Source organism: Anastrepha obliqua, chromosome 1 (assembly GCF_027943255.1).
Source record: "Anastrepha obliqua isolate idAnaObli1 chromosome 1, idAnaObli1_1.0, whole genome shotgun sequence".
Taxonomy (NCBI): domain Eukaryota; kingdom Metazoa; phylum Arthropoda; class Insecta; order Diptera; family Tephritidae; genus Anastrepha; species Anastrepha obliqua.
In genome coordinates, this window is record NC_072892.1 from 46,023,265 (window position 1) to 46,040,512 (window position 17,248).

The 17,248-nt window shown below is 36.9% G+C and overlaps 2 protein-coding genes across 2 annotated transcripts in view; one reads left to right on the forward strand and one right to left on the reverse strand.

Annotated features, from left to right (window-relative positions):
- Positions 1–698: 698 nt before the first annotated feature.
- On the forward strand, positions 699–6,900 carry LOC129237327 (putative inner dynein arm light chain, axonemal). Its single transcript, XM_054872004.1, has 4 exons — positions 699–1,012; positions 1,075–1,197; positions 6,199–6,331; positions 6,413–6,900. Exons 1-4 carry the CDS (start codon positions 902–904, stop codon positions 6,790–6,792), a joined length of 747 nt encoding a protein of 248 aa, XP_054727979.1. The 5' UTR covers positions 699–901; the 3' UTR covers positions 6,793–6,900.
- The window catches only part of LOC129237294 (RNA helicase aquarius), a 42,508-nt gene continuing 32,121 nt past the window's right edge, over positions 6,862–17,248 (reverse strand). Inside the window, exons 5-11 of the mRNA XM_054871955.1 lie at positions 16,314–17,139; positions 16,045–16,253; positions 15,511–15,971; positions 12,509–13,552; positions 12,275–12,446; positions 7,531–7,899; positions 6,862–7,463 (exon numbers count right to left, since the gene is read on the reverse strand). Coding sequence (XP_054727930.1) covers positions 6,954–7,463; positions 7,531–7,899; positions 12,275–12,446; positions 12,509–13,552; positions 15,511–15,971; positions 16,045–16,253; positions 16,314–17,139 — 3,591 coding nt within the window. The 3' untranslated portion in view covers positions 6,862–6,953. The remainder of the gene's footprint in view (positions 7,464–7,530; positions 7,900–12,274; positions 12,447–12,508; positions 13,553–15,510; positions 15,972–16,044; positions 16,254–16,313; positions 17,140–17,248) is intronic.

Consider the following 17,248-nt stretch of genomic DNA (forward strand, 5'->3'; position numbering starts at 1 on the left):
GCTGTACTACCCTGTGGTTTCTGTGTTGTGGATAACTATTATTACAAATGTAAAAGTAAAAACTAAATAAAATGGATGCCGACAAAGAAAAGGTTTGTAGTAATACAATTTTGTCAGATATCATTAAATATGCATTGATTTTACAGAAAAAAGCACGTGCCCATAAACACATTGGACTGTTATTGCTTATTATAAAATGTAATATCGAATTTCGCCTGCATATTGCTGCCATAATTTTTTGCAACCTCAGTAGACGTCGTTTACGGATTTCATCCAGCTGTCCATTACTAGCAGCAAATTGCGCAATTAAATTATCTATTGCTTCTACTTACCTTTTTTTCATATCGTTGGTAATAATTGAACAAGCAAAAAACAATCAAATACTCAATCAAATCAATTTCTATTAAGAAATCGCTTTCAAAACAGTCTTGACAGCTGATTGTCAATGTTGCAGCTAATTTGTCATATGTGAACTAGGAGATTAATTTTTTTATTGCTAATTACTGCTTAACTTAACGATATCTAAAAGTAAGTTCACATCTTTTAGATATCGTTAAGTTAAGCTACTTTGAATACGATTAAAATATATTTACGTCTAGCACAGGGTAACACATGCGTAAATGTGCAAAGGAATTCATGTTAACACCACCCTCTCAACCGGCCCCTTGTTAAACACAAAATTGAAATAACATCATTTCTTTAAAATACTATAAGCTTCCTCTTCCGGTTGCTATAAACAAAATAATAATAAATAACAGGCATTATTCGAGAAGGCAAGCCAATCAAGAATAAATCAAAATTTTCAAACTGACGGGAAATATTTAAGTTTATATTTTTTATATACAGATCAAAGATTATTTAATTTTTTATAAGTGCAATATTAAATAACCGACTGGCAAATATGGATGAAGTGGATGTAGCTACAGTTGATCAGTATCAGACACTGGTGCGCTATAATAATCCAGTGTTAGTAGTGAAACACCCTGACAAAAAGGGTGTACCAACTGAAATTGTGAGTCTAGATTTACGGATTTATGAGGCATGCATTATAATGCAAATAAATGCTATTCATAGGAATTAAAACGACCACTAACGGCTGGCGCTTTGTTGGACACCAAACGCGAAACTGAGGAGATACTTAATTCCATATTGCCCCCGCGCTGCTGGGAGGAGGATGGGCAGTTATGGCAACAAACGGTAGGTGGAATATGTACTGAAACTTACATCAACTATAGAGTTGGGATACTGTTAAAATAGAGCTCAGGTCACTTTATACATAAGTGACGTTTATGGAGTATAAGGTTAAGGAGTTAGAATGGAATAATGGTTTTTAGTTTCGCACAAAAGATATTGTTGTTGTTGTTGTTAACAGCATAGGTAGCCCTGTCAGGGTAGGCATATCATCGTTCGTCTTCGTCTAGCTCATCTAGGGGTAGGCCCAGGAAACATGCTGTTTCGACAGGTTGGGTCCAGAGGGAGAGGGGGGTTAGATGAGTCGGTTTAAGGGGGCATGGGAAGAGGTGGTTAGGATCGTGCGGGGTACCTTCACATGCCGGACATGTGTTTGGTATGTCGGGGTCGATTCTGGATATGTAGGAGTTTAACCTGCTACAGTGTCCAGAACGTAGTTGTGCCAGTGTTACACGGGTCTCACGGGGAAGCTGGAGCTCTTCATCTGCAATAGGTGGTGGTTGGACTCCGATTACGGCATTCACAGGACTGGAGTTCAAGAAGCTGGTAACGGTCTCCCGGTGAATGTCGTTTATAGACTGTCTAAATACTGTCCGGTCCAGTAGGTTACGGTCAGTCTTGTCCTGGATTTCGCCAGCGTAGTCTAGGAGGTGTCTCCTGACGTGCCTGGGAGGCGGCTCGAGCTCAAGCAGGTGTCTCCAGGGATGAGACCTACGGTAGCATCCGAGCAGGAACTGCTTACTGAGCAATTTGTTGTGCTCCACAACTTCGCACAAAAGATTGTCAAGGCTTTTTGTTGGTAACACTCCCAGTTAAGCTATCGGCACTGGTATTGGTTCTTAAAAGTCTGGAAGATTTATATGGCCAAATAATCGTATTTGGTCAACTTAATAGTGAGAATATTAAACTATGAACTAAGGAGCATAACAGCATGCAATTTTTGTAACAATTGCCGTTGGTGTGATGTAAGACGAGCTACCTTTCCCACGTTCCTTTCCCTTTACGTTCCCACGACAGTCGGTTCTGCGTAACCGGAACGACCCGGCTTTATACCCGGCCAAGGACTGTTACTTCAGCAGCATTCCTTGTATATGCACGAGGAATGTTTATGCTGCTACAACAACAACAACGAGCTACCTTCACAGAAACCATCTCTTTAAAATAAGAAAATCATACACCAAGCGGTGTTCCTACAATAGTCTATTGCAAGTTGCAGGAGCGACCTGGATTTATTACCGACTCAGGAGGGAATGTTTCGCGCTGTTACACAACAAACCCAATCTTTACAATTTCGCGCCGCCTGAAAAACATAATCGGAAGGCCGAGGCAGAGGATAACTCGAGTTGCCTCGTGAGATCCGCATAACACTGGCACAATTATGCCCTGAACATTCTACCAGTTAAATCCTGCATATCAAAAATAGGTCTATAGTCTTGCACGATAGTAACAAACCCTTCGATGTCAACACTTATTCGAACACCAGGGCGAGTAAAGTTCAGTAAAACTGATGCAATAAAAACAATACCAGTTTCCTTTGGCCAGTAAAATGATACCTGTTTGGAAAGACTGGTAGTTTAGACCAGACCAACGTTTATATAGTCAGTTCAATGCTGGGTGGTAAGGAAATAAAAACATTTTATACGAATCTACGTGATACTGAGTGGAGTAAATAGAGGAATCGGTGTAAATATTAACTCACACAATCAGGTTGCACGTAAAGCACTTAAGTTGACTATACTTGAACTGAATGTCACAAATTACTCAATACAATGCACAGTGGTCCGGCGGCCGGACAAAATTCAATTTTTCAACATTTTTGAAATAAAAATTTGATAATGCAGATGTTTTCTTAAATATTCAAGGCAGATTTCCTGAAAATATTACTTAATCGAACACATTTTTCATCGTAGTTTTTTGACTTTAAACATGAAATTGTATGCAAATCGCACTTCATACAAGAGTTTCATTTTCATGTCTGCAAATAAATATTACCATTTGATTGTTAACCAAATATTGAAAAAAAAACAAAAGATAATTGAATATATTAACGGAAACAGTAATAATTCTCTTAAGTTGTGGTACAAAATCCAATTTTTTTTTTTAATTTCAAAATTTTTCGAAATTTTTTTTTTTAAAGATCATTTTTTCGAGTGGTCCACACCGGTCCACTTGAAATCGACATGAGTGATGTAGCCACATATTTCAGCTATGATCTCAAACTGAAACCTGTTGCGCAAATTAAAAATAATGTAGCTTTTGTGCATTTACCCACAAGCAAAACGTTACATATGGTTTATGCAATTTTGTGTAAAAGACAGAAAAAGACATCACAGACCCCATAAGCATTAAGAGACAACTAAAAAAAAAAAAAAATTATTAAAAAAACAAAATTGTTTTTTAATATTATTACAATATTAATATTATATGATATATGTATATATAACACTATATACAATAAAATTATATATAATCATATAACATTTTTATCTGTCACTGGAGGAACGGGCATAAGCCGATTAGAATATTAACGAACATCTGAGAATTGCTTGTATAATAAAATCAAAATGACGTATAGTTTTGAAAAAAGGAGTTATTTATTTTTTTTCGTTCTTCAGAAAAAAAAAGTTTTGAGTCAAAGAAGTTAGAATTACAAGATTACGTTCTTGAGACGCTTCAATACCATGATGATAGTGTGAAAGAATTGAAAGATCAGGTTTTGAAGATTGTTAGTAATTTTTGTAAAGATATTAATAGAAAATTAGAACGATCTAACAGACATTGGGGTCGCGTATTAAATGAGAATGCATCTTGGTTAGCTGAAAAAACTGATTTTCCCTTAAATGACAACTTTAAATCCTCTTCATTTTCAAAAAAAGTTCTTGCGCTTTTAAATTTGAAAAATGATCCAGCCTCAGAAAACAGCTCATCAGAAACCGAGGATTCTGAATCATAAAAAAAAATTAAAAATGAAAAAAAAACAACTAAATATCCAAAAAAAATTAAAAACTAAAACAAAAAAAAATTTTTAAATTAAAAATAAAAAAAAAATTAAAAATTAAAAAAAGTCTAAAAACAAACAAAAAAAAAAATGAGGAGAGAATAACTTTACCGTAAACCTCCACGTGGTACTCTTTGGGGTCGTGAAAAATGTAAAAATGAACTCAACAGCTAATTACGGAAGTAAAAATGTATTTATAGTATTCAAATTTGCTAAAACTAAGGTCAGATTCGTTATCACTGATTCTTAAAACCCCTAAATATATATTTTCAGCTTAATTAAATGAGTTTTTGAATTTTGTCCGCCAACGCCTTCTGGTCGGACCACTGTGCAATGGTTAGATAATTCAGTGTAAAACTTACATATATGGATGTCGGTTCACAGAAGTATTGAAGGAAATCGCGGAGCGTGGCAAAATACAGCCAATTTCTTCGTTCCCACAACTCTCCGGTCTACGCTATCTGACCGACCCGGATTTATATCTGTCGTGGGATTGTTATCTTGGCTGTTGCCAAGTTGTTGACAACAACAAACCCTCAATTCTTCCAGAAAAAAACCGGTTAGTTTGGTGCTTCCCTCTATTGAATAATCTCGGAAGGCAAGAAAACTTGTGATGGCAAAATAGAGATGAAAAAATGCAAGCATGTGACCTCGGTTTGATGATAAAAACCAGGGCTAATTTAAGTACGGTATTAGAGATATTTTCCATAACAGGGCAGCCTCATAATGGTAAATCGGTAAATCGCTTTTTGTTTTTGGATGGGGAAAATGCAAGGAGATAAAAGGAAAATTGGATGCTGTTTATGGTAACGCTTCGCCATCTTTGACCACAGTTAGGTATTGGTTTAACGAGCTTAAACGTGGGCGAACATCCGTTTTTGATGAGGAGTGACCAGGCCGCTCGGCAGACGTGGTTACCGAGGAAATCATTCAAAAAGTCCACGACATGATTCTCACTGGTCGAATAACAAAAGTGCGCGAAATAACAGAGGCCATAGGTGTGTCGACCGAAACGGCAATTAATATTTTACATGATAAGTTGGCGATGAAAGAATTGTCGACCCGATAGGTGCCGCGATTGCTCATGATGAACAACAACGAATTTTCGCCCTTAATGAAACCTGGATTCATCATTACATACCAGAAACTAAAAAACACTCAAAAAAAATGAATTTCTTTCGGTGAATGTGCTCCAAAGAAAGCGAAGACAGTTCCATCGGTCGGAAAGCTCATGGCAACGATTTTTTGGGATGGGAACGGCCTCATTCTCATGGATTTTTAAGAAATAGGACGAACGATTACTGGACGACTACAGTGAGTTATTGGACCACTTTCACAAAATATTGAAAGAGACGCGGCTGCATTTGGCGAAAAAGAAGGTGCTGTTTCACCGCGATAACGCACTAGCACTTTCATCTGGAGTTGTCTCCGCCAAAATGCATGAATTACTGCGACATCCCCCGTACTCATCCAATCTGGCTTCCTGCGACTTTTTCTTGTTCCCTAACATGAAGAAATGGTTCGCGTGCAAAAAAATTTGGTTCAAACGAGGAAGTCATCGCCGAGACAGAGGAGAGTTCGACAAATCCTATTTTTGGAGGGGTTAAAAAAATGGGCGAAGCGTATGGTAGGGAGAAGTGTACTTATCTTTCTAAAAGCGGACTATGTTGAAAAAAAAAATACACGGATGCTTATTGAATATGATCGAAAAAAAGGTTAGGAGGACGAATATTTTCTGTGTGATTGCAAAGCCTACGTAAGGGCTATGCGAATAAAGATAACTTAGAAAAAATGTCAAGTTTAGACATTGATAGCTTAAAAAAGTTCGACATACATAGGTATTAAGTGGCTTAAATGTCACTAACTGGGACATAAGAGATGGCTATTCCACAAATGGCCATAGTGTCTAAGTAATGAGTTACTATAATGGGCTTTATTAGTTTCTGTTGAACAATGGCAAAGTTATTGTCATGGTACATATCATATTTTATACATCTTCTGATTTTTAGGTATCAAGTACACCAGCTACTCGACAGGATGTCATCAACTTACAAGAGATGCTGGACACACGTCTTCAACAAACGCAGGCTCGTGAGACGGGCATTTGTCCCATACGCCGAGAGTTGTATACACAGTGCTTTGGTACCGAAACAAAAAAAACAATGCTAAAATTATTTTTAAACTAAAAAATAAAACGCTTTTATCTATTTTTATTATATGTAGATGAAATAATTCGTCAAGTCACCATTAATTGCTCAGAGCGTGGCCTGCTACTGTTACGTATACGAGACGAAATCGCCATGTCTATGGAGGCATATGAAACACTATACTGCAGTTCGGTGGCATTTGGTATGCGTAAAGCATTGCAGGCACACGAAGAGAAAGAAATGCTGCGCGATCGTGTCAAAACATTGGAAACCGAAAAGGAATCGCTCGAAGAGATTATCAACGACATGAAGATCAAGCAAGAGCAAGCAGAACGTCGTAATGCAGAACTGCGCGCGTCAGAGGAGAAGAAATATGCGGAAGAGGTTGCATTCCTCAAGAAGACCAACACACAGTTAAAGGCTCAACTGGAGGGCATTACAGCGCCAAAGAAGTGAGGTATTGCATTAACTTTTTATATTCGTGCAATATGGAATGGAATTTTGTGTAATAATTTTTTGTCTGCGTAATAAAATGTTTATATATTTCTTTATTTTATAGTTAAACTTTCAATAGAATATTTCGCATATTGATAATCCCTTAATGAAACACCAAACCACTAATCAGCCGCCGGTGCTTCAACAGTAGCAGCTTCATTTTGTGCAGTAACCGTTTCAGTTTCTGTTTGCGTCGCATGCGTTGATGCACTAGCTTGCGCTTCGGGTTCATCTTCCTCTGCATCTTCCACGCTTACTTCATTAACAATTGGTATGGGATCGAATGTAGCAGCAGCTTTTGGCGTCTTTTTAGTTTCCTTTGCCGGCCGTTTTGTAGGTGGTTCGTCATTCTCTACTGCTTGATTTGCACCCTGTTCAGTTAATTGTGCTATATCACTCTCCTCAACGCTTTCCTGTGGTAGATCTGCATACATTTGCAAGTCCGCATCAGCAGGCAGCTTGTCTTTAAGCTCTTCCATGCGCTTCATATACATTTCGCAGATATTTTCTGCCATTTCTGTCATGTTTTTGACTTCGTAAATGCGTTGCACATCTACTTTTTCGTCGGTTAAACGCTGTGTGGGATAGGTTTCTTCTTGAAGCAGTTGCAGACGCTGGGGGCGTTGGGTTAACTGCAAAAAAAAAAGAAAAAGGTAAGCTTAAAAAAAAAACAAAATGTATTTATACACCATGGCTTACCAGTTTGAACGTTTGTTGCAATTCAAAACAGTTTTTAAACAATGCCACACGCCCGAAAATATACAATCCCAATCGCGCACGACTCATCGCCACTACTAAACGACGCACATCGCGCAAATGTCCCACTGCTTTTGTGCGTACCAGCGAAATTAGTATATAATCATTCTGTTGACCTTGATATTTGTCCACAGTCGTTACTTTGTATGGCCATCCAATAAGTGGATTGTTGCCGCAGCGTACATCGATCACATCGCGTATCAGATGCTTTTGTCCATTGTAGGTGGTCAGTATGGAAATCTTATCGGCGGGATAGCCCAGTAGACGCATATACATGTAAACGGCAACGACGTACTCAGCCTCAGCAAGATTCTGTGAGTTACAATTTGAGATAAACAAAAGATTAGGTAAGGTTATGGAGAGAAAGAAAACAAGATGTACTCGTATACTCGTAAGTATATTAAATTAGATGAATGTAAGATGATGGTTTTGTGTGATTCGATTTTTTATACCCAATGCCCACTTCTTTGTACATCTCTTATCAAGCCACATAGGCTTGGACGATGACAATATCCGATAAAGCGGCCCTTGGGGTGTTCGAGAGAAAGAGTGTGTGGAAGATTCTTTTGATCTTTGCTCTTTGGCGACAGCGGATTTCATAGACGATGAAACACTGAGCTTTATGACGACATAGTCGTAGTACAGCGAATAAAGATCCAGCGACTCCGTTGACATGGTCATGACGTCCGAATAGATACAAATGTATCAGCCCTGAGAATATTCGATACGGTCCCTGCTGGTGGTGGCAGAGGAAGAAAAAGGACTCCTTTGAGTTGGAAAGACAAGGTGGGTTAGGACTTGGCTTCACTTGGTGTGTCATGTTCAACTAGCGCCTGTTAGCACGTGGAAGAAAGACTGACCCACTTTGTTAAGCTCGACCAAAATCGCTTTTTTTTCTTAATGTAAATATAGTTAGGAATACACACAAAAAACTTAATATAATTCCGGTGAATATTTTCTAAGTTACACGCAAATTTGAAAAGGCGTTTCAGAATGCTTTTCAAACTTTAAACGCGTTTTTTCTCAAAATGGCCAACATTATTCGAAAACGGCTAAACCGATTGATATCAAATTTTAACACGAGCTTCTTAAATATATTTTTTAGTAATTAATCTAAGATTTTTTCTCACCGATAATTATTTTTTTTTATAAACAATTTAAAGCCGACATTTTGGTCAAAAATCGATTTTTTTTGTTGAGTAACCGCCATTTTATTTTGCTTATTTCTTCGATTAGTTACTAGATTTAACATTACTTTAACGGAATCTGGTTTTTTAATTTCAGAGGATCCAGTACAGAGATATAGTGGTCACCGCAAAACGTCTTTTTCGAGAGGAGCTCCTGGAGATCAGCTGTAGCTCCTTTCCAAATAAATATTTTTACTAATACTTAATCTTAAAATGCAGATAAACGGTAACATAATATGTGTACAAATTTTTAGATCAATTTAGATTAAAAGTTTTCTCAGAAAAAAGTCTGGAAAATTTGCTCCTTTTCGGCCTTCTAACTGTATATAACTCCTAAGCATTACTTATAGCACAGATATATAGGAAAGGTGGCGCAAAAACTATCACTCTACTTAACTAAAAAAACGCTAAAACTTTCTTATTTCACGATTGATCTAATAATTTCAAATTCATATGCCGCTAGAAAAATAGTTTATTTTTAAATTATTTTTGGAGTTTCTTTTTGCATCACCTTGTTCATATAGAAAAATGTGAAGTATGAAGAAAGTTATCGTTTAAGCGATGTCTGTTTGCCCATCCATCTGTATGAGCGGTACATAGGTTAGGTTAGGTTTTTGTGGTAGTCGGTTTAGAGTAGCCAACTCACTTAGACTATGTATGTCCGTTGTAGTAGGGGACCTTACTTTATTAAAGAACCATTTAGACTCTCTTATGAAGCGTAGGATAGATTTTATCCCAACACCGAATAGTTCCGTAAGAGAGTCAAAATGGTATTCTCTTAACAACCTTTCTATACCCCATTCTAAGGCCGGACAATTACAGAGGAAGTGTTTTCTCAATTTAACAGTCAATGACCGGTGACATAAGTCACGAAAATCTTCTCTCTTGAGAGGTTGAGCAGTTCTCCTGAACTTTTCGCAAATAGATGCGGCCAAACTAAACTGGTTGTAACACAAGTATTTTCTTCTCTCCATGGCTGGAGAATATTAATTTTTATCCTTAATTTGCAAGTTCCTATAGAAATTCTCTGCCTTGCCTCTATTTTCAAGCAGTGGAAGATTAAGTCTGCCTAGCTCATCCACCTTGCAATTTCCTTCAATATCTCTATGTCCCGGAACCCATATAAGGCTGACTTTGAAGACGGTGCTAATATCATTTAGAGCTGCCAGGTATTTCTGAACAACCTTTGATCTTAGTATAACTGCCTCCATTGATTTGATGGCCGCATGGCTGTCCGGCACTTTTATAAAAAAATGAACATTAAACAAAAGTTAAATAAAATAGCCAACTGTAAAAAATGTAATTTTGTATGACATGAAATTTGACAAGGACAGCTCTTTTCAGTTGGAAATCTTAACACTTAAACAGAAAGTCAGTGAGTATTAGTTTGGGGAAAAAGAAATCCATTAGTTTTGCGTAAAATTGTTGCGAAAAATTGTTTCATGGTCGATCTTTAGCTCGTGGGCGATGCTACGACTATTAACATGCCGGTCAACTTCGTTTATTTCTGTAATTTTATCGACATATTCTTTAACATCAAAAATGCCTGAATGAAATCGGCGATACCGAAATTGCACGTAATTATCTGTTACAGTATCGGCACCATGAACAACATTCACAATTTCAGCGGCCTAGCTTGCATTTTCGCTTTTATAAAAGAAAAACTGTAAAATGTACCGAATTTTCTCTTTGTTGACTTCTATTGTTAACACCCTGTAACTCACAACTGAATGAAGCAAACAAAAAATAGGAAAATAATTTTTTTAGTGTGAAATGTCACCTTGACAACAAGCATACATTTTACATTATATGATCGATACTTTACATGAGAAAATAATGGATTTATTTTTCACCAAACTAATATCTCCGTGGAATCCCCGCTGGAAAATGTTCCAGGAAACGCCATTTTGGTCAACGGTGAGCACTAAATGCACTATATGTATAAGTCAGGACTATTCAATTTTAGATAAAAAATACGGTTTTCGAGTTGATTCTTTGGAAAATATTCGGGATTATCGCTTTAGCGATGCTGAACACCGCAGGCGACAGATAAGTAACTAATAAGACCTTTTTGCCATAGACGTAGTGAGTTAAATATAGCGACTCTTGTGGCTATGTCACATTGTACGAATATTCGATGCGTCATTTACTGCTGTATCAGAGGAAAGAAGGAGTCCTATTAGTCCGGGAGCCAGGGGTCATTTTGACCTCATCATTTCAGGCCGACTGATTTTAATACTGAAGGCAGACGCCATCCAATGGATGACGAAACCAACTAGCAGCTGGCCCAGTAGCGGTGGGTACGTGCGTGGGATGCTGCGAAACGTGTCGAAAAAAAAATTGTAACAACTCATTTAATACCGGCTGAATTTTTTTGTGTATTGTTAACATTTAGTAGAATAAAAAAAAAAAAATAGTCAGCTGCGCCGTAGAGGGGAAAAAGTACGTCAGCTGAACAGGCGAACTTGTAAAATAAATTAAAAAGTAAAGCTACTTTATGCCGATTGAATTTTTTTCCATCATTTTGAACACATATGAAAATATAATAATGATTGTCAGCTGCGTTTATAGCGGTGGGATGACCCTCAGCCGAAGCATTGAAAATTCCGCGCGTCGCCGAGATGTATGAACGCAATGATACATTCTTGCTTCAGTATTAAAATCAGTCGGCATGAAATGATGAGCTCAAAATGACCCCTAGCTCCCGGACTAAAAATTATGTAAAAAAATTTCAATCGGCATAAAGTAGTTTTACTTTTCAATTTGTTTTACAAGTTCACCTGTTCAGCTGACGTTTTTTTTACTCCCTCTACGGCGCGGCTGACTATTTTTTTTTATTCTACTAAATGTCAACAATACACAAAAAAAATTCAGCCGGTATAAAATGAGTTGGTAGAAATTTTTTTTCGACACGTTTCGTACCCTCCCACAATCACACCCACCGCGGGTGCGCCAGCTGACGTTCACTTTCGTTATTCATGAAAGCCAAATCACAAGTATAGTCAAGAATTTAACGGTATAAAAACGCAGTCCAAAATCGACCCCTGGCTCCTGGACTATATGCATTGGAAAGACAAAGATATTTGATGATTGTAATTGACAGGTTTTCTAATAGCGGGCGCTGTCGGCAGGCAATGGCAATCCTCCGAGTGTATTTCTGCCATAAAAAAGCTCCTCATAAAAGTCATTTACCGTTCGGAGTCGGCCTTAAACTGCAGGACTCTCCGCTTGAGGAAAGAGATCAAGACGCACACCAAACCAGGCGGAGGAGCTCGGCCAAACACCCAGTAAGGGTGTAAGAGCGAAGGATATGATGGGTGCATATTTTTCAAATCAGCCAAAATCAGTTATTTAGATTAATACATATTCTTGAAATGAGCAGCTGAATTCAGGCACTTTTTGTTTCTATCTTGAGATTTAGAATATCCCCTTGGCATTCAACTGATGATGATAAATAGCGCGCATTATCCTAGTTTATTACTTTACATATATTCACTTACTTGATAAAAGAAAGGATTTGGTTCTGTTTCGCCCACACCATTGAAATCCTCCACATTAATGAGCTGATAGTCGTGCACAAATCCAGCATTGGCATTGCGGTACTCGGCGCGTTGCAAAATATGCGAAAGATCATCTAATTTCTTATATCGCCATTTGTATAAAGTGCAAATACTGAAAGAAATAGTTAAAATATTGAAACAAAACTTATGGTAAGTAAACGAAATTCAACAAACCTAGATCTGGCACGACCCTGTCCATCCAAATCGACTGTGGGTACACCCAGTCGCACCAGTCGCGTAAATAAACTCTGCTCCATATTCGAGAACTTTTGGAATGCCATATTTTTGATAACTGGCGGCAACTGATGATGATCACCGATCATAATCCAACGCTTCAAGCGATTATAGCCATCGAGCGGATTTTGCAACAACAGCGGTATGAACGTTTCGATTTCCAATATTTGCGCCGCCTCTTCCATAAGTATGTTGTCATAACGGAAACCCAAATTTACTAATTCCTTACGCTTCAACGCTGCGTGTGTACAAGTCATCGCTATAATTTTTGCCTCCTTTACAAGCAGATACTTTGAGCGATCCAAGCCGGTGCGCAGCAGTTCGAAAGCGCGGAACTCCTCTAATTCCGTGAAAATATGTGTTATATAGCGGAAACAAGATTTTGCAATTTCCATATATTCGTCGTATGTGTCGCCTTTGAATAGCGGTTGCGGTGCATCGGCAAAGAATCGCGTGAAAGGGAATTCCTTTTCGAATACCGCGCGCCAAGTAGCCGAGTCAGTGTCATCCGCAACGGCTGTGGCTTGCGTGAGAAACTTTTCCCAACGAGCTACCACATTGTAGAGATAGAAATAACCGGCCGTTTCACAAGTGTAGGCGTTATCGCCAAGTACATTGAGCGATTCTTGCAACTTTTGTACTTTTTTGAGCAGCTCTAAGCGCTGTGTAAGTACGTAATTGACACGCCCATAACGACTAAAGTCCTTCTCCGTCTCCAAGGCTTCTTCGCCGTGACCGAGACGCAGCAAATGGCGCTCGTCAATGTCGAGAGCCATAATTTTCTCGAAAAGCTGGTTCAGCGCTTGATTGGAGTGTGTTACGATCAATGTACGTTGATTGGGATGATTGTGATAGAGATTGGATATGATTTGCACAGCGACATCTGTTTTGCCCGTACCCGGAGGGCCTACGACAAGCGTGAGACCGGGTTGCATACCAGCGCGAATTGCTTCCAGTTGAGTGGGTGTAAAGCGTACGGTGTTTCTGAAATAAAGTATTCAAATAATTAGGCAACAAAAAATACACGGCACTGCTGGAAATTTGGCATGTAAATATGATTTTATTTGTGGAACAACACCTCACGCACACCACAAATGAGAGGATAAACTCGTCCAAACATCCAACAAAGGATCTTACATATATATAAATTATCGTATACAGTATTTTTATGATTTCTTTACGCCTTTTATGATTTTAAACGGCACGTATTGCCTTACTGAAAATATCAATTAGATCATTCCGAAAACTACGTTACCGGAACGATCTGGATGTTAGTTCATGTGCATTTCTAAACATTTTACGGTGAATGTTTTGTATTTTTGCAAGAGGGTGAACAACAACCACAACGAAAAAATTCGACAAAAGTTTGGAACGATTTTCCATTCCATTGACGAATTAAAAAAAATAGTAAACAAAAACTTTTTTTAGGGATCTCGCCAGACTTGCGATATTTACGATCGTGGCGTGCGTCTTTTTCTTATTGCTCCACGAACGGAGGACCTTAGAGTTAAATGTTGCATTGTGGCGGATGATGGTTTTTAACAGGAAGCTTTTTCATGGCACAAATTCTTTCCGAGATTAATCATTAACTGTTTGGGACGACTGGTATTGGAAAAGATTTTCGCAGCGCTGATTGAACCCAGCACTTTTTTGGTTATTTTTTTTTTGTATATCCATAACAGTAGGTTTATTTAAATCTTTATTTGTATCGTTAGCTTTATCTTTATTTTTTATTTTTTCGAATTTATTTATATTTCCAAATATTATTTTGAAATATTTCGGCATTTTAAATAATAATATCTTCATTACATAATGCATCTTTGTTTTTAAAAATTTATTTATTTTTTTAATTTATATTTTATTGCTTTATTTTTAAATTAATTTTTTTTATTGTTATATTTAATTTTTTTTTTTAATTTTTTTTATTTAAAAGTTTTTTGTAAAGTAAAAAAAAAAATTTTATAATTTAAAAAAAAAAAATTTTATAATTTAAAAAAAAAAAATTTATAATTTAAAAATTTTTTTTTATTTTAAATTTGTTTTGTTGTTGTATTTAAATTTTTTTTTTAATTATTTTTATTGTTATTTTCTAATTTTATTTTTTATTGTTATATTTAAAAATTTTTTTTTTTAAGTTATTTTTATTGTTATATGTTTATCTTTCTTTTCAAATTATGCTTACTTTTAAAAATTCGTTTTGTTTGCACTTTTAACTTTATATTTAAATTTAATTCTATGTCCAAATATATGTGTTGCATACATACGTATATGTATGTATGAATTTTTTTAAATTTCCTATTTTTTAGATTTGTCATCTTTTAAATACCTATAGTATTTTTTATAATGTTAAATTACTATTTTTCTTTTGAAATTCAGATTTGTTATAAATTTATTTCTATTTCTGTATGTATCATTATTTTAAAAAGTTTCCAAATCAATAATACACTTTTTTTATTGTTACATTTTTTATCTTACTTTACAAAATCTCCTTCTATTTTCAAATTAATATTTTTTAATTTTTTTATGGTTTACATTCTTTTTCCTTTAAAAATTTAGTTTTGTTTTCAATTAAAACTTTATTTTTGAATTTATTTTTTAATATATCTTTATTTTTCAATAGTTTTGCATTTTGAAATTTATATTTTTTAAGTTTATCCTCATTTTGTAGTGTTCCTAATTTGTTTTTCTATTCCACATTTATTTTTGTTTTTAATTTTTTTTAATTCTTAAAGTTACCTACCTTTTGAATTTATCGTCTTCCCCCCGAAATTTAATTTAATTTTAAATTCTACCTTCATTTCCAGATGTACATAAATAATTTGATTTGTAAATATTTCCTCATTTTCAAATTCATATTTTTCTTTACTTTTTTTTAATTTTTCTTTACTTTAAAATTTATCTTCATCACATGCTTTCATATATTTTCTCTTTTTCATACTTACTGCTTCGGTTTGTTCGCCACATATGGACCACGGCTTTCAAACACATATGGCTGCACAACAATCGCCTTTTCCAATGCACTCTTCATTTTTTCATCTTCCTGTTCATCTTCGATCTCATCTTTGCGCTGTTCTGGCACATCTTCAAATATCAAACGGAATGGAGGCACGCGTTGTTCGGCTGGAGCTTCACACTTTATTTCGTAGTCAGGGAAGCTGCTCTTCAAATGATCGAATTCCAAAAATGTGTCATTGAAATCTAAGCTACGCTCTTGATTCGGCATATGAGAATAGTGTGCCGCACCCGGGTCACCATAGCCAAGTAGCAAGTCATGCAACCATGGTGGCACAACGCATTCTGTATTCATCAAATGCCGTATGGTCTCCAATACAGCCTTGAAGTTGTTCTCCTTCGGTTTGCGACGCATTATAATATTAAAACTCTCGTAGACATCATCGGAGCCCTTAAAAATTTAATAAAAGTTAAAAAAAATAAAAATAGAATAAGGTGGCGTTGCCTCAGATAATTCTACGCACATCTTGTAAATTGTCCATATCTAATCGGTATTGATTCGAATCAAGCCAAACCCGATATGTGCGTTGTTCGCCAGGCAATTGCGGTCGTGGTTCAGGACCATCTTCTATAACACGTCCGTTGGCGTCCAACATGCCTTCCACCTCACAGCCGCGCACATACACCAGCCCAACTTGTGGTATGAACGGCTCGCGTTGATTGTATTTAGTACCTTTCAAAATATTTTTATTGAAATCAATTTTAAAATTAATTATCTTCTACTTTTACTCACCATATGGCTTTGTCGGCTTCACAGTTATTAAAAAGCAGACGTCATGCTTGCGTAAATTCTCCCATTCCTCTTTGATTTCTTTGCGCACGGACAACGTTACTGACACATCAGCACGCACACGAGATGGTTTACGCTCGCCGATATGTGGCTTTGTCACCTCAACCACAGCGAATGTTGCAATCGGTAGCGCCATGCGCGCCCAACCACCAAACACAACATCACCATCCTCCGATTGCCATGGCAGCATACGACTCACGGCATCTTCGATATTCTGTCGTATCTCATAAGTTGACTCCAAGCGGAAAAGATTAAAGTTGCGCAACAAATAATCGTGCAAAGTGAGGAATTGTAGATTCAACTTTGGCAAAGCCAAGCAACCATCTCCCGAAAAGTATTCAGAGGGCACAATATTTTCATCCCAAATGATAGCCTCTGTAGGATAGAGCGGCATTTCATTAAGTGCCTCCAACTGTGAACAACGACGTTCGTGGCGTGTAATCAATAGCTCCTTAAGAAATTCATCATCAAGTCGATGCCATTGAAAGGGTGCTTCTAAGGAGTCGGGAACCAAATTCAAAAATGAGGCGATTTCTTTGAGTGCTTTTGCATCGAGTGCGCCAAAGTGACGTTGTAGCGCTTCACGAGTGTCTACATTCGCAACATTGGACAAGGCGAACAAGCGCAGATCGGGAAATTTGGCGAAAGCAGCACGTTGTAGCGAAGTGATTTTCTTGTAGTGTAACTGAGTCATCTGATGATCAGTAAGCGAGTCGCCGGTGACGTCACTGATCTCGAAGCATGTGTAGAATTTCAGCATGTCGAGTAGCTGCATGGGGAGAGATATGTTTTATGAGATTTGGTACTCTTTTCTTTTTGGTGAGTAAGTAATGAATAAGTAAAAGGTTAATATTTTTAGACTGCTTCAAAACAACAAC

Coding starts and splice junctions, on each gene's coding strand:
- LOC129237327 (XM_054872004.1), top strand. CDS start 902: ATGGATGAAGTGGATGTAGCTACAGTTGATCAGTATCAGACACTGGTG. Junction 1,198..6,198: donor GGCAGTTATGGCAACAAACG/GTAGGTGGAATA, acceptor TCTGATTTTTAG/GTATCAAGTACACCAGCTAC. Junction 6,332..6,412: donor GTTGTATACACAGTGCTTTG/GTACCGAAACAA, acceptor TATTATATGTAG/ATGAAATAATTCGTCAAGTC.